Source organism: Nannospalax galili, unplaced genomic scaffold (assembly GCF_000622305.1).
Source record: "Nannospalax galili isolate Female #2095 unplaced genomic scaffold, S.galili_v1.0 scaffold32, whole genome shotgun sequence".
In the NCBI taxonomy this organism is placed as follows: domain Eukaryota; kingdom Metazoa; phylum Chordata; class Mammalia; order Rodentia; family Spalacidae; genus Nannospalax; species Nannospalax galili.
In genome coordinates this window covers 623,517-648,002 of record NW_008335297.1, presented here as the reverse complement: position 1 = coordinate 648,002, position 24,486 = coordinate 623,517, and the positions used below count along the sequence as shown (strand labels likewise).

Genomic DNA, 24,486 nt, shown 5'->3' with positions numbered 1-24,486 from the left:
GGAACTGTAATGAGACTCTGGAGGTGACTGGTGACGGCCAAGGGCTTCAGAGAGGGATGTTCTGTGCTTTGACAGGGGCAGAGGTCCTAAGACCATGGCCAGTGTGGCCCAGTTCATGAGCTTTGCAGGAGAGGGCAGGAGAGCGAGAGGGGAGGGGAGTCATCTGCCAGGTCTGGGATCCTGTGACTGAGAGCCTTTCCCCACCCCTTCAAGTTCACTTGAGTTCCTACAGAGGAAGCACTTCTGGGAGGCTGGGATCAGGAGATGGAAAGCTGGTTTTGCTGGAACGAGCTCACAGTTTTTTGTTGTTGTTGCATTATTTTGTTTTGTTTGTTGAAACAGGGTCTCACTGTGTAGCCCTGGCTGCCTAGAACTCATTGTGGACCAGGCTGGCCTTGAAATCAAGAGATCCACCTGCCTCTGCCTCCCAAGTGCTGGGATTAAAGGGGTGTGCCACCATGCCTGGCAATTTAACTTGAGAGGGAGATTTGTGTGATACAAAACAATTTTTAAAGTAGCATAGATATCTACCAAATGTTTCACCTATACTTTATACAAAATTGAGCTAGGCAGGTCCTGACCCATGCCTGTAATCCCAGCACTCGAGATGTGGAGGCAAGAGGATCAGAAGTTCAAGGCCAGCCTCAGCTACATAGTGAGTTCGAGGCTAGCCTGGGCTACATGGAAACCTCTCTCTCTCTCTCTCTCTCTCTCTCTCTCTCAAAAATCCTCATACAAAATCGTGGGAAATATCTATTGCCTATGTCAAAAACACTTTCCAAAGGCTGAAGAGGTTTTGATGACTAAAGAAAATATGGAATGGAACAGAGATCATCTCTAACCTGCTAAGAAAACCCACCTCTTGGAACCACCTCTGGATGAGGGCATTTTAAAAGGTTCCTGACTATAAAGATGGGACAAAGTTGAGAGGTAGAAGGTGACATCTGGGTGACACATGCACACAGTCTGTTATAGTGGCAATTTTCTTCTCGAAATCCTGTCATCTGTGTGATCTTGGGTGGTTGACTGAACCTCTCTGGGACTCCTCTAGAGAAGAGAATACGTGCCCTGTAGGCAATGAGGAACCTGTCTGGGAACCTGTTCCAGGCTGGTCAGACATGTCAACTACCAGCTAACTTTGGTTATGAAAGATGGGTGTACTTCAGGAGTGGGGACGGAGGACGTGGGAGAGAAGACAGGACACTGGCAGGATGTCTTAGCGGGTGATGTAGTGTGGAAGGCACAGGGGCCCAGGGACTTCAAGCCAGAATGCAAAGCAGAATTGCTCAAATTACTGGTGTTTAACTGAATCTCTCCCAAGAGTGACTCACCGCCTTTGATAGACACTATTGCTCTCCTGGAGTCTGTCTCGTAGGATTTGACATTTTTCCACCAGCACTGGCAGCCTGTTTCAATGAAATCCAGGGCTGTGTGTCCTTCTCCGTGCCCGCCTGCCAGCTTGCCTGCCTTTTAAAAATCACGCATTGACGAGATGTGCCAGGCATGAGGAGATAGGGACGCAAAGAGAATCCCTTAAAAGTGGCACATTCTGTTTAGGGGGACATTATGCTGAGGTGGTTACAAGTGGGATGATGGGGAAGGGGACTGTGATAGTGTGAAGGGAGATGAGCTGACCTAGCCTTGGAGCACGGTGAACGTTCCAGAAGGAAGCTCTGGGTTGTCTTGAAGACCGAATAGAATTAGTCTGAATTAGTCCGAGACACAGGTGCTGTGACTTAGGGCGGGGTTGGGAAAAGACTTGGCAGGTGTGGGGTCAGTGTTCACAGGTTTTTTAGGCCAGCTGCTAGGCTGGAACCCTGAAGAGGCCAGAACACAGAGAGTTCCTCCTGAGGCTACAGTGACCCAAGACTGGCCATATTGGTCTCCAAGGAAAGGGGTGACCCATGCAATTAAAACTACACAAACCTTTAAAAATCATCCAGACTGGAGCTGGGGGTGGGGGGGCTCAGCAGAAGAGCATGTACTTAGTGTGAACAAGAACACTGGATTCCTTCTCCACCACCACATACACCCACAAAATCATAGTAACATAAATTTTTTGGGGGGGGATCTTTTTGAGACAAGGTCTCCCTGTAGCCCCAGCTGACCTGGAACTCGCTGTGTAGACCATGCTGGCCTCGAACTCACAGAGATCTGCCCGCCTCTGCCTCCCGAGTGCTGGGATTAAAGGCATATGCCACTAAGCCCGGCCAACACAAATTTTTTTAATTAAATAACACAAACTGGGTGTGGTGGCACATGCCTTTAATCCCACTAATCCCAGCAGAGGCAGGGGGACCTCTACGAGATTAAGGCCAGCATAGTCTACATAATGAGTTCCAGGACAGCTGGGGCTACAAGGAGACCCTGTCTCAAAAAGCCAAACCAAACCAAACAAAATTAAATAATGCAAACTTATTGTAAAAATGAAAACCAAAAATACAGAGAGGAGGCAGGAAAAATGGCTCCATCGGTGGGGAGCATGCTTGCCGTATTAGAGTTAGGGTCTGAGTTCAGTGTCCAGCAACCATGTAAAAACCCAGGCACAGCACTGTGTGCCTATAATCCCAACACTGGGAAGATGGTGACAGGAGGATCCCTGGTGCTTGTTCTCGGCAAGTCTAACTGAATCAATGAGCTCCAGGTTTGATGAGAGACCCTGTCTCAAAAAATAAGATGGTGCCCCCAAAGACTCAGGGCACCTCTCGAAGAGGGGAAGGAAAGAAGGGAAGAGCTGGAAGATGGAGGGGAGGACCATGAAAGGCTGATGGACGTTGCAGTCCTGAACCCGCTAAAGCCATGGTTACCTGCACAAGACAAAGCCAACATCATCAGCTGGCAGCGCTCATTGGACTCAGTAGGTTACAACATAAAGGAAAGAACATGAGGGTCAGAGAGGGACATGTCAGGGGCACGGGGAGGGAGTGGTGGGGGGAGCTGGGTAGATATGATCAATGTCTGCACATTTGAAACTGTCAAAGAATTAATAAAAGATAAGAAATAAGTAAGTTGGTGGGCTGGGGTGATGGCTAGGTTGATAAAGTGCCTGCTGAGCAAGCATGATGACCTGACTTTGGACCCCAGCACCCAAGTAAGTAGCCAGCTGTGGTGCCACATCTGGAACCCCAGCACTAGGTAGAACGGAGACAGGAGGATCTATGAAGCCCATTCGCCAGAAAGTCTAGCTGAATTGATGAGTGCCAGGTCAAAAAGTAAGGTGAAGAGCAATCAAAGACATCTGATGTCAGCCTCTGGCCTGTGCACACCCATATGCACTCCCCCACCACACACACACCAAGGTTGAGAGTGATTGAGGAAGCTTCTATACACACAGAAACACACACACACACACACACACACACACGTGTGCGCATAAACACACACAAACACACAAGGATTCAGAGACGCGAATGAAGGAAATAAGCATTCTGTCAAGACAATCAGGTAGCATTTTGTAATGCAGAGGTGCTCTGCAGAATTGGAGCCCGACCTTTCCTCATAAATGGTTTCCTTGTGGTCTCTTCTAACATGTCTTTGGAGAATCGTGTTTCATGCCTGTGTGCCACCACTTGCTTCAGCAATGCTCTGTGGTTGAACATTAAGGTGCTCCTGTGTCCTATGGTCAACCAGGCTGTGATAATCATAGCTAAATCTTCTCGTGTCTGTAATCTCTCTAGGATAAAATCCATAAACAGAGTGGATAGACTAAAGGGTTTAGCTGCCCTTGAAGCGCTGGTGTGTATTTTCACTGTATTCTCAACTTCCACCAGTTCATTGGACATTATTCTCAGTCCTCCTTGGGGCCTTTCTTTAGTATTTTCATTTACTAATTTATTTTAATGTGTGTGTGTGTGCATGTGAGTGCAATAGTGCACACAGAAATTAAACGACAGCTTGGAGCCCTAGTTGTTTCTCTCCTTCCACCTTATGGGTCTCAAGGATTCGAACAGAGGTCATCAGGCTTGTTGGCAAGCATCTTTACCCATTGAGCCATTTTGTTAGCCCATCAGGCCTTTCACTGCTGTCCTCTCAAATCTCACAAAACTAGAAATTCTCCCATAGGGCATTCTTCATTAAAAGTGAAGGAAAAAAGCTGGGCAAAATGGCACATGCCTTAATTCCAGCATTCAGGAAGCAGAGGCAGGTGGATCTCTGTGAGATTGAGGCCAGTCTGGTCTACATAGCAAGTTCCAGGCCAGCTGTGGCTACAGGGAGACCCTGTCTCAAAAACAGACCAAAGAAAGAGGTAGGAGAGATGGCTTAGTGGTTAAGAGCACTGGCTGCTCCTGCAGAGGCCCCAGGTTTAAGTCTTAGCACATGGTGGCTAACAACCATCCATAACTCCAGTTCCAAGAGATCCAACACCCTCTTCTGACCTCTGAGGGCATTGTGCAACATGGGTGCACTTACCTACATGCAGGCAATACACTCATACACATAAAATAATAAATAATAAATAAATTTTTGAAAAGAGTGAGGACAAAAAGAGACTGGGTTATGCCCCCGTTATCCCACAGGACTTCTTCCTTCAGCTCAGAATGAGCCCCAAACTAACCACCACTTATGAGGCTGGAGTTGAAAGTCTCACTAACCGTCTCATCATCATCCATTTTCTTCTGCTATAACAAGATACCACAGGCTTGATAGTTTATAAAGAAAAAAATTGAGACAGGCATAGCAGTGCACACCTGTAATCTTAGCACTCATGAAGCTGAGGCAGGAGGGTCCTGTGTCTGAGGTCAATCTGGGATACAGTGAGATCCTATTCCATAAGAAAACAAGAAATTGGGTTTTACACCCGAGTCACATTCTCCCATATCATATATAACACTGTTCAGGTTTTGCACTTTTTGCAAAAAGAAGTGTATTTCTCAAAGTTCTGGAATCTGGGAAACACAATAGCATGGCACCACCATCTGGTGAAGGCCTCCAACCAATCACCACATGGTGGAGGGGCAAGTGAGCACTGGCAAGACTGAGCGGCAAGATCACTGGAAATAGGCCTTTCTTGGGATCCCACTCCTGGAAATGGCCATCATTTCAGGAGGGCAGAGTTCTCCAGACTCAACCACCTCTTACAACTGTTGCAGTTACATTTCAATTCGTTAGATTTCAACAGGCGCCGTGGAGAGGACAGCATAGAACTGTTCACCAAAGATTAGAGGATAAAACCCAGGACACTCAGGTAATAATGAGTCAACCTGAACAGCAGATGAACAGTGAATGTGTCGTTGGTGCATGCACGCTCCCAGTACTGCTTGAGACAGATTTAGACTAAAATTTGTGTATAGCTAGGAAACTACATCCAGAGCCAACCAATGCCCCACGTAGGGACACTCATGTTCCCTTTCCTTGTATTTCCTTCCTTTCTTCCTACCTTCTGATAGGTAAAGTAGGTGATGGATGAATCCAGTTGATCAGGAAAAAGCACCAGGACACAGATAAAACTCCATCCAGAATAGAGTTTATTAGCAAAGGAACACATGGGACATATTCCCTTCCTGGCAGGGAAAATGTCTGCCCCGGGTCGTGAGCTGAGCTGGGGTCTTTTAAAGGGGGAGGCTTCTGGGGGGTGCAGAAGGCGGGAAGATATATATTTTTAAAAGTTAGGTAGGGGAAAGTGGGAGAGCGGGACTGTTAAAACCTGCCCCCTTTAGAGATCAAAGGGGAAGCCTGCTGTGTTGGCCAAAGAGTGGAGAAAGTCTCCTTCTCCTGACTTCAAAGACCAGGGTGTTTATCAACTCAGTTCCCTTTTCTCAGGGGCTTGTGAGGTCCTCCTGAGGCCCTGTTGGTGAGGGGGTGGGGCTATCTGAACCTTAACACCTTTCTTCCTCCCTCCCTCCCTCCCTCCCTCCCTCCCTTCCTCTCTCTTCTATTTTCTCTTTCCTTTCCCTTCCTCTCTCCTTTCCTACCTTTCTCTTTAGGGCTTAATCTTTATTTTATCTTGGAGTTGTTGTTCTAGGCCAGCTCAGTCAAGAGCCTTTCTGCTGGGGCCAGGGACACTGGACCACTGTGTCTCTCCTCCCCTTGGGGAGTCATTCAAGAAAGTCTCAAGCATCTTGTTCTATGCAGTCTTGACAAGACTTTTTGCTGTGTGTGGTGGGGAGGGAATCAAAAATAAAATTACAGAACTTCCTATTCCCATCTCACAGTGGAATGAAAGATATGTGCAAAATGCTATGATAAAAACTGCCAGGTCATGTTAGTGGCACCCAAAGGAAATGTATTTATTGGTCACCCTCACGTGGGCTGAATGTAGGCCTGATTCCCTCCTGGAATCTAGGGAAGAAAATAGCTTCTTGAACCTTAGGTCATAGTGGTGGGGAAGAGACCCCTGTTGCCTCATCATGGGGTCTTAGCAGCTGGCCTAAGTCATTTTATCTCTTGCAGTTGTGTCTTCTGGTATCTTCTGGAATTGAGTCCAGAAGTCTGGTACATAGTAGGTCCTCAAGAACCATTTTCTGGGAAGCCAGATGTAATAGCAGTGTCTATAATCTCGGCATTTGGGAGGCTGAGGCAGGAGAATTGTCCATGAGTTTGAGGCCAGCCTGTTCTACACAGTATGTTCCAGGCAAAATCATGACTCAAGGAAACAAAATAAAAAAACATTCAGAAAGAGTCAGAGATCCGTGGACAACATTCCCTGCTCAGGCATTGGTCTGTCCACTCGTGGAGGGAGAGCCAGTGATTGTGCCTCTCAGTGTTGCCTCTCACTTGCCACCCTACCGTTTTGTGAACTGGGGAAGGGCCAAGTACTTTCCACGTTTCTTTTTGATGATGATCAGGGGCCAGTGACGCTTCTCTAACAGGACAACTGGGGTCTCAGTACTGCAGGTCGAGGTCCCTGTCACACTGACCCTACCTCTGCTGTATTGACACAACAGCAGTCACCGAACACTTGACTGTCCCAATTCGTTACAGTTCAAGTTAGATGAAGATGATGTTGTGGTGATGGTGGTGATGATGATGGTGATTGCTTTGAGTTTTGTTTTTTTTTTAACATTCATTTTGTGTGTGTGTTCACTCACACACCTGTCATGGCTTAGGACAACTTGCAGGAGTTGGTTCTCTTCCTCTACCATGTGGGTTCCAGGAATTGAACTCAAGAGATCAGGCTTGGTGGAAAGAACCTTTATTGACTGAGCCCTCTCTCCTGCCCCTGTTTGGTTCTTTGAGATAGGACCAAGTGTAACCCAGGCTGACCTTGAACTTACTGTGTTAACAGAGGATGACCTTGAACTCCTGACCCTCCTGCCTCCACCAAGTCCTCAGGTTACAGGTGTGCATCACCAGGCCTGGCAAGGTTACAGATTTCACTTGCTCTTATTTTTGATTCTAGAATTGGATACCCTTTTCCGTAAAATAGAATAAATAGGGGTTGGGGGTGTAGCTCAGGGGTAAAGCACTTGCCTAGCATGTGTGAGGCCCCAGAGTCCATCTCCAGATGTGGAAGAGGACAAAAAAAGAATCAAAACTTGGGGCTGGGGAGATAGCTAGGCAGGCAAGAGTGCTTGCTGCACAACGTGACCTGAGTTCAAGTCCCCTCACCCATGTGAAAACCTGGGCATGGTCATGCCCCTGTCTGTGACCCCAGCACTGTGAGGGACTGAAACAGGATGATCACTGGGGCTTGCTGGCTGCTAGTCTAGTTCCAAGTGCAGTGAGAGACCCTGTCTCAAGGGAATGGGGACAGGCCGTGATGCATCAGGACACTGACATCCTCCCCTGACCTCTGCACATGCACGGGTATGTACACACACACACACACACACACACACACACACACACAAGAATCAAAACCAAGACAATCTAGGATATTCTCAGAAGAAGAGTCAGCTGTTCTCAAGGGAGGCTGTATTTTTGGGGAAATAAAGTGTCACATCCAGAAAGGAGGATTTGGTTATGACTCAGGGGACATGGATGCAGATTAAGACAGAGATCATTAAAAGAGCCTCCAGGGAAAACAGACTGCCTAGCCTTGGAGGATATCCCAAGCACATCTCTCTCCTCTCTGGTCCTTGGTCCCCAGCATGATACTGAGAAATGTCGGCCCGAGGTTCCCTGGAGACCTCTCAGCATGTTTGTACTCCAGGAACTGCACTGGCAAAAGCTAAGTGAATGCCCACGTTCACCATGTCGGCACCATTGTGCTTGAGAAAACAGAGTAGCCCGGGAAGGTGAGGTGTGCTGTCAGATGCAGGAATGTCACTTCAGACCTGTGGTGGGTGAATACTGATTATCATGTGATAGGGTCTAGGAGACAAGGGTCTAGGAGACAGGGTCTAGGAGCATGTCTGTGAGGAATGCCCAGATTAGGTTAACTGAGGTGGGAAGTCCCCCGGGCAGGGCCAATCCATGGGCTGGGGCCCTGAACTGAATGAAAAGGAGAAAGTGAGTGAGCAGCAGCGTTCCTGGTTCACCGCTTCCTGACTGCAGGTGCAAAGTGACCAACCGCCTCATGCCCCTGCTGCCACGACTTCCCGTCATGATGCACTTGTACCCTAGAACTGTGAGCCAGACTAAACCCTTCCTCTCTTAAGTCTGTTTCCTGTCAGGTATTTTGTCTCCACAAAAAGACAAACCACTAAAACAGACTAGCACAAGGGTGTCGCCCTCCCACCCAGAGCAGAGAACTGGCTGGAAGTAGCCTTTGCTATGCAACTGCTGCATGTGCTGGTCACTGGACTGCCTGTTTCATCCTCACAAGGCAAGTGTCCTTCATTTTCAACTGTGAGAGCCCCCAAGACCAAGAGCAGAAGCCATTACAGTCAGTCAACAGTGGAACTGAGATCTGACCTCTGACCTGCCTGAGAGGAAAGCAGATTATGTCTCTTCTGCTAGCAGACCTGGGCTCTGGAGACTTTCAACACGGCACGTTTAAAAGCTGGGTGTGGGGGCTGGGGAGATGGCTCAGAGGTTAAGAGCACGGACTGCTCTTGCAGAGGATCCAGGTTCGATTCTCAGCACCCACCTGGCGGCTACAAACCATCCTGTCCTTAACTCCAGTTCCAGCGGAATCCGATGCCCTCCTCTGACCTCTGCAGCATTACATGACACACGTGCACTCACATACATGCAGGCAATACACTCATACACATAAAATTAAAATAATAAATAGAATATTAAAATAATAAAATAAAAAGTCATCACTTCAAATCTTTCCAGAAACTAAAAATTCAAAGGAAAGTCCTTAGCTTCATAAAGAGCACCTGTTTTAAGTTATACTTAAAAGCAGAGCAATTAATTAAATTAAATAAAAGCTGGGTGTGTGGCATATGTCTTTAATCTTAGTGCTCTGGAAGCAGAGGCAGGTGGATCTCTGTGAGAGCAAGGCCAACCTGGTCTACATAATGAGTTCCAGGCTAGCTGGTGCTACATGGAAACCCTGTCTCAAAAAAAAAAGGAAGGGAAAAAAAATTCATACACAAGGGAACAGAAGTCCAGGGAGGACTTTCCCAAGAACACAGGAGAGATCTGAGGTATGGCTCTGGGGTGGTTAATATGGACTTGATGGACTCTAGAATCACCAAGGAGACCAGCCTCTAGGCAACTGAGGTGAGAAGATCCACCCTAAACGTGAGCAGTGCCATCCTGGGGTCCCAGACTGAATAAAAAGGAGGAAGCGAGCTAAGCACTAGGACTCTGTTCTTTCCTTCCCGATTGTGATACAATGTGTCCAGCAGCCTCATGCTCCTGTCATAATGGACCGACCGCACCCTCAAACAGTGCGCTTCAGTGAACGCTTTCTCTCCTAAGTCACTTTTGTCAGGCGTTTTGCCCCAGCAATGAGAAGAGTATCTAATACAGGCTTGCACTTGACTTGGGCTCAATTCCCAAACTGGCTTTCCAACTCTAAGGTCAGAAGTTGTTTCCTGTTCTCGTCCCTCCTAGGAAGTCTCCAGCTTCTCCAACTTTCAACATCAACAAAGGCAACCAGGACACTAGAAAGCAGATCATTTCCTCAGCAATCTGGTTCTGCCTGTGAGAGGTGGTCTCTGCTGGGTTTCCTTCCACTGGACCGCAGCTAACTCTAGTTTCCAGATGCCTCCTCCACACCTCCTATATCATTGTCAAAGAAATTTTGTAATGCAGCATGTTATTAGTCTAGCAGGGCCCGATTGCCTCTCCTTGCCCAGTGCTGCTAAAATTACTGATGTCCCACAGTCTCCCCAGCATGAAAGGCTGAGGTAAGGAAAGATACAGGCTGCTTTCCTCCCCATTTGCATTCAGCAAGCTGCTAGAGATGGTTTCTAGAACGAGCTGGCAGTAGGAGCGCTTTGCTTTCTCAATTTGGTGCTAACTTTGCTGAGACTTGGACTGATGGGGTTTATTCAAAGTTCCAGCCAATCCTCTAAGGCACCTGCTATGGACTATTTCAATGTATTTTGAACAATATTATTTAATGGTATTGGAAAACCATCATGATGTAAAAGTTACCACAAGCAGGGCATATGTAGGTACTGGGGAGATGGTTCAGTGGGCAAAGTGCCTTGCCACTCAAGCATGAGAACCTGAGGTCAGATCCAGCACCCACATAAAAAGTTGAGTGTGATGGTGTCCGTAACTCCAGTGCTGAGGGGTGGGGAGGGAGGACAGAGCCAGGCAGATCCCTAGAGCTCATTAACTAGCCAGCCTAGCCAAATCAAAGTGCTCTGGGTTCAGTGAGAGACCCTATGTCAAAAAGTAAGATGGAGATCGATAGGGAACAATCCCTTACATTGACCTCTGACTTCCACATGCACACACCACACAAACATACTTATACCCCCTGCCCCAATGCACTTGCCTGTGTGCATGTACTCAGTAAAAATGTCTTTAGTTGCTAGTAACAATGTTTTGTTTTTCAGTGCTTTAATTTGAAGGTGATAGTGGTACTGGTTTGCTTGAGATTTGGGAATATCCCAGGACATGGGACTTATACTTGAACCTGGGACAATCATAGACAAACCAAGTCTTAAGTACCTTTAATACAGCAGTCCTTCAATGTACAAGGAAGGTTGCTTGGGCCCTTAAGGACACCAAAATTCACTTTAAGTCCCTCATGAAAAATGAGATAGTATTTGCATGTAACCTACCACAGTCTTCTCTATCCTTTATGTCATCTCTAGATGATGTGGAATACCTAACATAATGCAAATGCTATATAAAGTGGTTGTAGAGTGCTGTATGGGGATTGATGAAAAGGAAAAAATGCACATACTCGTTTGTGTTCCCTGGTGGTTTAGTGGTTAGGATTTGGTCCTCTCACTGCCATGGCCTGGGTTCAATTCCTGGTGAGGGAAGCCTCTCGTCTTCCTTTCAGTCTTGAATCTTTTGGGCACCGTCACAGATACAACTTTTTTCAGGATATTTTCCATTTGTTCTTGGATAGGAACTCATAGCTATGGAAAGCCAACTGTATTCATTTAAGAAGTCCAGATGCAGGTGATCCAAGGATCAGTAAGTAGGTGGCTTCAGGATTCCATCAAAGGTCTGGCTCTTTCTTTACTTCTGTCTGCTGTCTTCTCCACTGTGGCCACAACAACAGTTTCAACACTGTGAGGGGAGTCACCCAAAGCTCTTTTTCAGAAGTCCCCAATCAGTTTCTCTTACATTTTGTTGGCCCAAAGTAGGATTCATGGTTACCCTTAGCTGCAAGGGATCCTGGAAAGGTAAATGCCTGGTCAAAACAAATGGGATGCCATTTGTTTTCAATTGGGCCTTCATTTGGGGACTGGACACTTTGTCTCTGGAACAAATCAAGTCTAGTGGAAGAAAGGAGAAGGGCCTCAGCAACCATCTACATCTGCCCCAATCCCCAATCTTGTGTTCAAATGGGAAGGAAATGCCATGGTAAAATAGTTACAGACATGAACAAGGGCTGAATGACCAGTATGGAACTTTGGAGGACCTTACTTGACCTCCAGTACTTCATCTGTAAATGAAGATAAAAATAATGTTTCCAGAGACTGGGTATGGCAACACATGCTTGTAATCACAGTACCTGGGAGGCTGAGTCAAGAGGATTGCTAGCAGAGTTCCAGAGTAGTAAATCTAGATCTTCTGGGGACAACTTGATGACCTGAGGAATACAGTCTCAAGTTGATGAGGATGGGGGCCCTCAGGAAACACCACCATAGCTGGGTACCTGCTAGAAACAGCCTAATGTTAAATACACCAAAACTCTTGGAAGATGTGGGGCCTCTGGGGGAATGCCTGTCAAAGTGATACACAATTTTAGGGTCCTTCTTTGTACTTGTAAATATTTCCAGAATTTTCAGTGATTAGGGATCTATTCTTTAATCACATAAAATATCCTTGTGTTTGTTGTGTGTATAGTATATGAACTTGTTAGTGTGGGTGTGTGCATGTGTGTGTGTAAGAACACATGTGGCCAGAGGTTGACACTGGGTATCCTTCCTTGATCACTCTCCACTTTTTTTTGTGACAGAGTCTCTCAGTGAACCTAGAGCTCATCTATTTTGCTAGACTTGCTGGTCAAGGAACTTCAGGGATCTGCCTGCCTCTGCAAGGCCCCATTCCCAGGGTTAGGGTTACAGGCACACACCACTATGTCTTGCTTTTTATGTGGGTTCTGGGCACCCAAAGTCAGGTCCTCATACTTACATGGTAGGCACTTTGCCCACTAAGCCATCTCCCCAGACCCAGATAAAATACCTTTTAAAAACTCTTACAGAAGTTATGAGTGATACTCAGTTATTGCCCAGCCCTCTGCCCTCTTGCAGTGTACACAATGAAGTTTTTTTTCTAAAGCAAAAACTTTTACAGAAAGGAATACAATCTATTTTTATTAAACATTTCTGTGTATTTATTTGTCTGAGTGTGTGTGTGTGTGTGTGTGTGTGTGTGTGTGTGAAGCCTAGAAAGTGTGTCCAGTGCCCCCTCTATCACTCTCTACCATGCCCTTGAGTCAGGGTCTCCCCTTGAATCTGGAGCTCGTATTTTCCTGGTTAGGCTGGAAACCAGCAAGCCCCAGTGATCCTCCTGTTTCCCTCTTCTCTGAGCCAGAGTTAAGGCATTTGTAGGGATCCTGGATTTGTTAGGTAGGTGCTGGCATTCAGACTCTGGTTCCCATGATTGTCAGCAAATGTTCCTAACCACTGAGCCATCTTCCTAGCCTGCTTTCAGTTTGTTTTTCCAAGCTTTTGCATGTGAGCTGTTTCTCAGACATGGCTTGTCCAACATCAGTCCCTTTCTCCCCCGACCCCTGCTTCTTCCTCATAACAACAGATGACACTTTTACAAGTATCACACATTGTGTTGTGCTTTGAATGGGAGATATCCCCCACAGGATCCCATGTTTGAACACTTGGCCTCCAGCTGGTAGCGCTGTTTTAGGAGTTTATAGACCTTAAGGAGGTGGAGCCTTGCTGAAGGAAGTGGGTCACTGATGTGGGGAGGAGCTTGAGGTTTTCTAGCCTGACTCCACTTCCTGTTCGCTGCTTCCTGACTGTGGACACATTGTGACCTGCTGCTTCACATTTCTTCTGCCATGCCACTCCACCATGATGGAAGCCCTTCCTACCTTAATTTGCTTCTTGTTAGGTTTTTGGTCACAGCAAAAGAGTAACTAATATACTGTGTGTATCCCAGGCACTGCACCTAGAAGCTAACATGAGTAATCATTCTAGGAAGTCATACCTAAAGAAGAGGAAAGTGAGGGCTAGAGAGATGACTCAGCATAAGGTGCTTGCTGCAAGACTTATGAATTGACTCATGGTGTGGACCAGCTGAGTCCCCTGACTTGTGTCTACACTGGTAGCCTGAGAACCTGCACACTTCCTTGTCTCTTCCTGGGAAACATATAATGTTTCCAAAGCCATTGACTCTCTCCCTTCATCTGCCGTTCTCTTCTTCAGAGCACCCAGAGCACAGCCAGCTCCATATCCGAAGCATCCACGCCTACAGGATCCACCTACCATGGCTTGTAAATTCAGGAAGAAGGGTGTATCTATAGACTTCTTGTCTTTAGTTCTAAGTCACACAGGGTGATGCTTATACAGCATCTATATTGTAGTGATTGTATTGGGTGTTACAAGTCATGCACAGAAGACTTAAGCATATGTGGAGATGTGTGTAGGTTATATGCAAATGCCACACCATCTTATATAAGGGACTGGGGCATTTTCAGATTTGGTGTCTTTGAGGCTGTCCTGGGACCAGTCTCCCACAGACTGAGGGGATATATCTGTGATTACTTTCTGTCTTGACTGACAATGTGGTGGCTTCATAATCTTGCTTGTTGTTGTCTCCTCAGAGCTTAGGCCTGTGGCTGACATAGTAGATGCTCAATAAAGGACATGTGGCATGAATGTGCACACATACACACTGTGGAAGTGACGATGTCTCAACTACCACTGACCTATCAAACCCTTTGTACTCAGTGTGATTCCCACCTCTGAGATTCTCAATCCCTCTCCACAAAGTCCAACATGAAAAGAAAGCCTTACATTAATCAATGCTCATCCCATAGTGGCAGAAGATGGGCCAGCAGAGACAGAGAGGCAGAGAGAACACACAACCTCTTACTTCCTCTTTTGTATTCCGTTTCCCTATCCCGGCCTCCAGCTGACTGGATGCTGCCTACGCGAGAGCAGGGCTTCCCTACTCAGTTCACCAACTCATATGCCATTCCCTGGAAAGGTCCTCACAGACTGTTGTGGTTTGAATGGGAAATATCTCAGACAGGCTCTTATTTCAGAATACTTTGTTCCAAGCTGGTGGCAGTGTTGTGGAAGATTGTGGGACTTTTAGAACCTGGGACCTAGCTGGCAGTCACAAGGCTGTAGGGGTGGGGTTAGAGGGTTCTAGACACTGGGTTCCCACCCAAGTGCTCTGCTTACTGGTCTATACTATGTAAAGAGTATAGACCACACTGTCACAGCCAAGGAGCTGTAAGCCACCATGCCTTCCCTGCCATGATGGACTGTATCCCCTAAAACCATGAGCCCACGTAACTCCTTCCTCTCATAAGTTGCTTCTGGTTAGGTATTCTGCCACAGAAATGAGAAAAGTAATGAATACACAGTCTTGTCCAGAAACAGCGTGACATAGGCCTCCCTCAGGACCACCACGTTGACACCCAAATGAGCAGTCTGCGCTTCTTTAGAAAAGGGGACCCACTCCCACAACCTCTTATATTTAAACCAAGATGATTCGAGAGTGCGTTCTGCTGCAGTAACCTGTTGTTGCATGGCATCCTGTCTTCCTAGGATGGATGACATCCAGCTCTGCAAGGACATCATGGATCTGAAGCAGGAGCTGCAGAACTTGGTCGCTATCCCAGGTAACCATGTGTGAATCCACTTGGTGTTAGTGGCCGCCCAGGACTCCCTGCCTGCCCAGTCTGTGCCCTTAGGATCTGGAAGACAGAATCTCAATCTCTCTCTCTCTCTCTCTCTCTCTCTCTCTCTCTCTCTCTGATTTTTTATTTATTTTTATGTGTATAAATGTTTTGTCTGCATGTATGTATGTAGACTACTTGCACAAAGTGCCCATGGAGGCCAGAAAAGAACATCAAATCCCCGGAACTGGAGGTGGTTGTGAGCCATCATATAGGTGCTGGAACCCCAGTACACGTAACCATTGAGCCATCTCTCCAGCCCCCAGAGTTTGTCTCTTTTTCTAATGAGGATTAATTTTTGCAATGCAGGCTCCATGACTACATAGTTTAAACACAAGTTTATGCTGGGTATAGTGGCACATGCCTGTAATCCTAGCACTTGGGAGACAGAGGCAGGAGGATACCCCACAAGTTTGAAGCTAGCCTGGGCTACTTATTGAGACTATATCTTAAACAAATGACAAAATAAATACAAATTCACATCAGGTAGATCAGGATTCAGGTTTGAATCCTAGCCACCTTCTTGACCTCAGGAAAGTCACTCTATTTCTCCAATATTCAATTTGTCTTCTTTTGAAATAGAATAGAATAGCACCTAACATAAGTCTCATGGGGGCCAAGAGGTAGTTCAGTAGTAGAATACGTCCGTAGTGTATACAAATCCCTGGGTATAAGCCCCACCACTGCAAAAAAAAAAAGAAAATAAAGTTGCCCAGGTCTAATTATCACTGAGATAAATGTACACTGCAGACCAAGTGCCAGCTTGGTGTTTACCAAAAAAGTCCATTATTACCATTTTTATTTGTTTAGTTTTTTTGTGGGGCATATTTTAGGGAGGGGTGTTGGTCAGGATCTCACTATGTACCCCTGGCTGGCCTGGAGCTCTCTGTGTAGACCAGGCTGGCCTCAAACTCACAGAGATCTGCCTGTCACTGCCTCCTGAGTGTTGGGATTAAAGGTGTGTGCCTCCACACCTGGTCTCATTTTTTCCATTTTTACCATGTATGAGAACAGAGAGAAGTTACAGGCTCAAACTTTGGAGTAGACTCTAGATCTATTAATTATTATTATTTGATCCCCTTTCCTCCTAAATGACTTCCTTCCCCAAGCACTCTGGGTTAGGTGCCCCCATGGGGCTGCTGCATGTCAAAGGACTAATCAATTGACTACCTGTTGTATTATCATTCTCTAGATGAACAGAACTGATTAAATGAATATATATTAAAAGGTGATTTATTAGATTTACATACACAATACGGTCTAGGTAGTCCAATAATGAGGAGGCTCAGAACCTGGTCATTGCTTAGTCCACAAGACTTGATGCCTGACTTGTCAGTGCCCATCCCTGGACAGGCAGATGGGAAAGCTGCCCCACACCTTAAATTTTTAAAATTTATTATTTTTATTTTATGTGTCTGAGTGTACTGCATGCATGTAGGTAAGTGCACCCATGTCATGCAATGCCTGAGGAGGACAGAAGAGGCTGTTGGATCCCCTGGAACTGGAGTTACAGACAGTTGTTAGCTGCCATGTGGGTTCTGGGATTCGAACTCGGGTCTTCTGCAAGAACAGTCAGTGTTCTTAACTGCTGAGCCATCTCTCCAGCCTGCTGCCCCACACTTTAATCTGAAGGCTCTGAGCAGGAGCCCCAAGTGGCCTTCCATTCATACCTCCTCTTTTTCTTAGTTCTCATCTTCAGACCCCATTCTTTTCTTGACTCCTAGTATTCAAGACAAGACTGTCATCCATAGATGAACTGATTTAATCTGGTTCTCTGCTGCCTCCTCAACTGGAGCCCCTCACCACCCCCTACCTTCTTTAGGACTCCCTTGCTATGTCATTGTTTGCTGAGTCCATTCCAAGGCCAACCTCCAAGGGTTGCCATGGAGATATTTAGCAGGTATTCACTAAATGCCACATCCTTCCCTCTTCTGTGCCATCCTGCAACTGGGTCATGCTTTAGGGGATTTGAGTCTGATATGTCATCCAGGTGACCTGAGGACATGTATTGGATTCTGTTGGTGTTTTGTTTTGCTTTACTAAGATGACTGCATTGTAATTCTCCTTGTGTGTATTTTACGTGTGAGGAAACAGGCTTGAAGAGATCATGTTGAGGAGATGGTTCAGTTGGTAAAGTGCTTACCTTGCAGGCATGAGGACTGAACTCCATCCCGAGAACCCACCTGTAATCCTAGTGCTGAAAAGGAGGAAGACAAATAGACCCCTTGGGGCTCACTACCAGTTTAGCCTATTAGATGAGTTCCAGGCCAATGCGAGGCCTGTCTCAAAAAAAAAAAAAAAAAATTGGACAAAGTTGGAGGAATGACACCCGAAGTTAACCAGTGGCCTCCATATGCATGCACACACACATGCACACACACATGTAGGGACACACAAAGAGGTTATGTTGCTTCCTCAGGTACACCCAGTGAATGAAATAGTAGAATACAATCCCAGCCCTGTCCCCTCAGACTCAGTGCTTCCAGTGGTTGCATTAACTGTTTTGTGCTGAGGCAGGGTCTCATGTAGCCCCAGGGCAGCTTCAAACTCCCTACTTTCCTGCGTCAGCCTCCTGAGTGCTGGAATTACAGACATGCACCATCCTGCCTGCCTGCTCCACTGTTCAATGTTTTTTATTTTTTCCTCCCAGAAAAAGAAAAAACTAAATTGCAGAAGCAGAGAGAGGATGAGTTAATCCAAAAGATCCACAAACTGGTGCAGAAGAGAGACTTCCTGGTGGACGATGCCGAGGTGGAGAGGTTAAGGTGGGTCCTGGCCGTCATATCCCTACCATCTATTCCCCTCCCCACTATGAATCCATCATCTTCTCAAACTCACAGCCTCACTTAACAGGTGTGGCCTCTGCCATCACTCCCCAGACACCAAACTTAAATGAATCCCAGGTTTCTAATCTGAGCACCCACTTCAAATTCAAGAGAAACACCAATTCAGCCCCTCAAAGTCCTACGAAGTCCTGTGTCTCCTAGCTGATTGCCATTAAGGGAGGCAGACAGGGAGGAATCCTGTCATGTACCAGAGGACAAGGAGCCTTCCCCACGCATTGAGGCAACTTTCAGAACTTCTTCAGTCAGTCTCCCTGTGACTCTCTTGCCCTCTCAGCTTCCCAGCTTTGTCTTTCCCCTTCTCTTTAGTGGCCCCGATGCCCTCTCCTGCCTATTTATACTTGCCAATCTTGACCTGGATAGCCCCTGGCCCTAGAGCTGTTGTCTAACTGGAGGCTCCTAAGGAGGCTGCCCTTGGGTACTGCTGTAAATATTTAGTCTTAGATGTTTTTGTCCCAGGACAGAGCTTTGGAGTCTCTCTTGCTGTAGGAGGCAGCTTCCTCTTCATAATGTGTCCTCTGAGGTTCTTCTCCAAGGTTCCTTGAGGTATATAACCCAAGTCAGCTGGACTGCACTTAACCTGCTTTGTTCTTGTTAACATTGAAGAGCAGAGGTGACTTTCTCTCTGAGACCTGCCATGCACCTTGTAGAAGCCCAGGTGACTGGGCTAGTTTGAAGGCACAGAGGTGGCTCCCAGTTTACCGAACCCCAGCAAGGCACCTGAGTCCTAGAATGTCCTTGTTTCTGCCTTGAGATCTCTCTGTAGCTCTCTATGTGTCTTTATTACAGAACAGGTTCACCTACCACCAAATCACCATACATACATAGCACACAACAACATACACGCACCACTCATGGAGCCCCACACACTTAGCTTCTCTCTGTATTTTATGGTCCCTTGATGGTTTCCTTTTTTACTTTACTTTCCTCTTCTCCTTTACATGTCTTCCCAGGGAGCAAGAAGAAGACAAGGAGATGGCTGATTTCCTGAGAATCAAGTTAAAACCTCTAGACAAAGTAACCAAATCATCAGCCAGTGAGTTCATGCATTCCTCCTCTCCCTCCTCTTCCTCTTCCTCCTCCCCTCCCCCTGTGACAGACAAAAGGAGATTTCAAAGAAGTCTGGGACCAAGAGGGACATGATCCTATGTTTTACAGACATTGAACTTGAGCATGTGATGGCAGCAGGGAGGCTCCTGGGCCTGCAGCTTGTGAGGATTCCAAGGTCCCTACCTAGAAGCCATGGAGTCAAGCTGAGTTTAATGGTCTACTATTAACTATCTTGAAATCCTTAGTCGTTTTGGAACAAGAGGCCCTGCATTGTCATTTTGCCCTCAACTCCTAAGCGTGAGTCATGGGTCCTGAGCAGCTGGCCTTCCCTACTCCCAAGGTTTGGTGTGCTTCTAAAGGAACTGGGTGCCACTGTGCTCCAAGAGCTCTGGCTGCTATTAGGGCTGGAATCTGGAAGAGACAGAAGCACACCTCTTTGAATATCAGCTTTACAAGACATCAAAAGCAGAAAGGGTTTGTTGTGAAACAAGTTTGGGCAATAATGCCTCATAGGTTAGCTTCTCTATGGGGCTTCCAATGTCCACTAGGATGTTAAAGTGATCATGGATCCACTGTCAACGAGTTGTCTTCTATTTATTGATGAACTATTTCAAAAGTGTTCCTAATTCCTACAGTAGTGAAGTCTCTTTCAGTTATAAGATGTGGCTGGGTGTGGTGGCACATGCCTTTAATCCCAGCACTTAGGAAGCAGAAGCCTGTGGATCTCTGTGAGTTGGAAGCCAGCCAGGGCTACATAGTGAGACCCTATCTCAAAAAAAAAAAAAAGTGGCAGTCCTTTTTTAGGCTAAGCCAGAAAGCAAGAGGGCTGTTGGAGGAAGAATAACAAGAAGTCCGGCCTCTGGGACTAAGCACCTTTAGACTCACCTCATTTCCTCTCCACTTCTCATGTATTTGAGTGTTAGCTTCACTTCCCCTGTATTAGACTTGAGAGAACAACTTAAGGGGGAAGATTTGTTTCAGCTTCTGGTTTCAAAGGTATCAGCCCATCATGGCAGCAGAGTAGAACAGTTGACATGGTATCTGGGAAGCAGAGAAAAAGATTATACGAAGGGGCCAGAACAAGATCTAGCCCCGAAAGGCATGCCTCAGCCACCTGATTCCTCCAACTAGGCCCAGCCTCTGCCTTCTACCATCTCCAACATCATCATCCATCAAAGGATGAATCCATTGATTAGATCAGAGCCCTCATGTGCTAATCTTCTCTGGAAACACCACCACAGACAGACCCAGAGGTGTGCTTCACTAAACAAGTATTCTCAATCCAATTCAGATGAAACTTAAGATGAACAACCTCACTCTAATAGACAGGCCTTCTCCATGGCCAGGACCCCAGAAACACAGCCTGGCAGCTCCAAGGCATGCTAGGGTCTTTCTCCTGGTATCTAAACACATACATTTCAGAGAGAGCCTGACTGATCCTTTGTGGCTCATGCTCCCACCTCAGTGTCACCAAGAATCTGGGATTCTTCCTGTAGCCACTGGAGCATGAGCTGTTACTAGAGAAAGAGGAACTGGAATTCTTGCTGCTACCATCTAAACAAACACAAACCCAGTGTTCTGGGCCACCTATTAAAATCTTGGGAAAATATAGTTGTTAAGTATGCAGAATAAAGAAAGGCTCCCTTGTGTTGGTCCCTAAAACCACGAGGTACATATCCCTGCCTAGTATCTTCAGTGGCCTGTGTCTTCTAACAAAGTGAAGTAGAAAAATTCCCCCTAATAGCATGGAGAAGGAGCAGAGAAATGTGCCTTTTATGAAGGATTGTGGATAGAATATGGAAACTATTCTAGCAAGAAATCAAAAATAATAAGTATGTGCCACTTGCAAAGGGCCTCTTATGAGGCCTGAACTTTACTGATTTGGTGCTGGACTCTTAAGATTAAAAATAAAAATTGATCGAAAACCAGTGAAATCTCTGGGCCTCTAGTAACAAAACAAACAAACCCACAGAAAACAAACAAAAAACCCCACAGAACTGCTCAGAAGAGATGCTTGCACATCTCATGCCCACAGATAAAAGAAACCTCTAGGAGGATGAGCTCACAGTGAAAATTTAAAACCCATAAAGAATTGAATCACCACGAGGGAATCAGTGGATGCAGCTGAGGCTGCCGGCCCACCCTGATAGAACTGTTTTGGGACTGGTACGATGGCTCAGTGGGCAAAGGTATTCGCAGCAAAAGTCTGACAACCTGAGTTCGATTAATAGAACCCACATAAAGGTGGAAGGATAGAACCAACTCCACAAAGTTGTCCTCTGACATCCACATACCCATGGCACCCCACACATCATATATATGCACATAATTACAAATAAAGTTTAAAATGATTTAAAAAGAGAACTATTTTGAAAGGGCAATGAGCTAAGCATGTTTAAATTATTAAAGAGAGAAGGAACAAGATCCAAGATAGAATAGAATGATGCTATGAAAAAAGTGTAAGTAGCTGGGGCTGGAGAGATGGCTCAGTGGTTAAGAGCACTGGCTGCTCTTCCAGAGGACCCAGGTTTGGTTCCCAGCACCCACATGGCAGCTAACAACTGTCCTTAACTCCAGTTCCAGAGGATCTGATGCCTTCTTCTGGCCTCCATGGGCATTGCACACATGGGTGCATTTATGTATCTGCAGGCAAAATACAACATAAAATAAAGATAAACATAATAAACATAGAATAAAAATAAATACATAAATGTCTCCAGCTGATACTTAGCTTGTAAATAAAAGAATGAGTAGACTTGCAAAAAATTAACCTTGTTAAAAAAATGCCCACTGAAGTGAAAATTCAATGGATTAAATAAGGAGACATAGTTGAAGGTGTGCTTCATAAATGGAAGGCAGACCTGAGAAAATCAGCCAGGACACTAACAAACAAAACAGTAGAACAGATGAGAGTGAAAGCAAACATGGTAGAATGAGAAGGTCCCACTTACATCTCATTCTAGAAAATGGGATGAAAGTTCTACAAGATAATGTTGGTATTTTTTTCTGAATTGAAAGGTGTGAACCCTCAGACTGAAATGACTTGAACAAGATCGATCCACTTATCAAATACTTCTCAAATGCCTAGAAGATAAGTCAAGAGGGGAACTGACTAGGAGAAGGGCTGAAAACTCTGGCTGTCAACTGAGGACTGAATGTCAGGGGTGACCTTGTGGGGCAATGAGGAGTGATGTGTGAAATGCACAGTGTGCAGCTCTCCACACAGCCTGAACATGTGGTCACCAGTGCTCAGAGCTCTGCTTGCCTTACCTCTTCCCCTCCCCTTCTTTCCTTGCTGCAGGCTCCCGGACAGAGAAGAAAGCAGAGCCTCCACCTAGCAAACCCACAGTGGCCAAGACAGGGCTGGCACTCATCAAGGATTGCTGTGGGGCCACCCAGTGCAACATCATGTAGCCCCTTCGTGGGGTGCCCCCGGAGTCATGGGGACCCCTCCCACCCTCTTGTCATCATAGCCCCCATTTCACAGGGGCCTAAGAGCTCTCCAAGGCAGAAGGGGTTGAAGGCAAGTCTGTGACTGCCACCCAGGGGCCATGGGCAGGGCAGGTGGGCCCAGCCACTGCTGTACAGAGTGTAGCAATAGGGAGTCCCTCACCGCATGGCCCTCCCCAGAGCATGCCCAACCCAGGAGTCTGTCTTACCGTTTATCTAACCACCAAGAAAGGTCCTCCCTTAAAACAGTATATATCCTCACTCCTCTCTAGCTGTATCTAACCCACTGTGTGAATGAACTGGGAGAGGGGCATCACCCCCAGGTGTGTATAGCTGTGACCTTCTACAATCTAGCACCGTGTTGGACCCATTCCCCATCCACCTCCTAGCTCTGCTGTTAGGCACAAGTCCTGTCCTCTGTCTGTTCTCTCCCAGGGACTCTGCCCTGGACGGCCCCACACAGCCCAAGCACCTCTCAGGCCCCATCAGTATCAGGTTCCTGGAGACCACTGGCCTGTCTGTGAAGACTGAGCTTGTGTGTGGTGTTGGGCTCATACCTCCTGCTTCCTCCCATCCTGTATCTGAGCAAGGTTCATATCAGGAGTGTACCTACCAGGCTCCAGGCTCTTTCTTGACTTGCTGTGACTGAACCAGAGGTGTGGAGTGGAGTGGGGGTGGGGAGGCATGGCCAGGAGCAGATCCAGTGCTTGGACCAGGAAGCTGGAGGCTCCAACATCAAGCCAGGATGAACGAGAAAGGGACCCCAAACAGAGGCAAGCCCACATCCACTTCATCCACTGGGGGTCACCACAGGGAGTACCGTGGGATGTCACCCCACTGCCTGACACACTAATCTCTGTAAAGAACAGTGACAGGCAGGAGAGGAAACTTGACCCAACCATGCCCCATCATTTGGTGGCATGTTTGAACCAACCCAACAATTCCACCTATGTAACTTGATGTACATTTGTCACGGCCAGCCGGCACAGCCTGTGTGACCTCTCTGTGCGCGTATGTGTGTCATGACTGGCCTAAGTAGTTAGCATCAATCAAGATTTGCTGATGTGCAACCATCCATCAGAGAAAATAAAAACAGAAAACACACAGCATTTTACAAGTTCTTACTGTTTTCTTGATTATGGAAGTGATTCATGTACATAGAAAATCATTGAAAAAGTACAGAGACCTACAATTTTTTTTTTCTTGAGATAGGGTCTCACTGTATAGCTGGCCTGGAACTTCCTATGTAGACCAGGCTGGCCTCACAGAGCTGCACCTGCTTCTGCCTCTTGAGTGCTGGGATTAAAGGCATGTGCCACCACCAGCTTTTTTTAAATATATATATAAAAATAATTTTAACAGTCATAACTCTTCCAGTGACCTTTGACATTTTGGCATATTTCCCTGTAGTCTTTTCATACATTTCTTGTCATGATTGGTGTCATGTTGGAGCATTTTATAATCAGCTTTCTTTTCAGTGGTCATTGTATCACTGTGGCGTCTCCTACAGCATTAAAAGTGCTTTATAAACATTAAACACTCTTTGTAAATGTTTGCAATGTCTGCTTAGTACACCATCTTGTGGACATACCACCATCTAGTTCACCATTTCTGCACCACTGGACATTTAGACTTACTACCTTTTCCATATTGTTAATAAGGTGAAGATCAATGTCTTGAGGAGATACAATCCTTCATTGGAATTTCTGGCTTTTTTCTGCTAAGATAAACTAGAAGTAACATTTGTGGGCCATCAATGAGAAGTCTTCAAAATATCTTGCCTGGGGATGTAGCTCTGTT

General features: G+C 46.3%; 1 protein-coding gene across 1 annotated transcript in view; it reads left to right on the top strand.

The window, feature by feature from the left end:
* Bmerb1 (bMERB domain containing 1) overlaps nt 1-23,792 on the top strand; it is a 108,834-nt gene extending 85,042 nt beyond the window's left edge. Inside the window, exons 3-6 of the mRNA XM_008829882.1 lie at nt 15,213-15,286; nt 17,994-18,108; nt 19,140-19,222; nt 22,538-23,792. Of these exons, the coding sequence (XP_008828104.1) occupies nt 15,213-15,286; nt 17,994-18,108; nt 19,140-19,222; nt 22,538-22,650 (385 nt within the window). The 3' untranslated portion in view covers nt 22,651-23,792. The remainder of the gene's footprint in view (nt 1-15,212; nt 15,287-17,993; nt 18,109-19,139; nt 19,223-22,537) is intronic.
* The last annotated feature ends 694 nt before the right edge of the window (nt 23,793-24,486 follow it).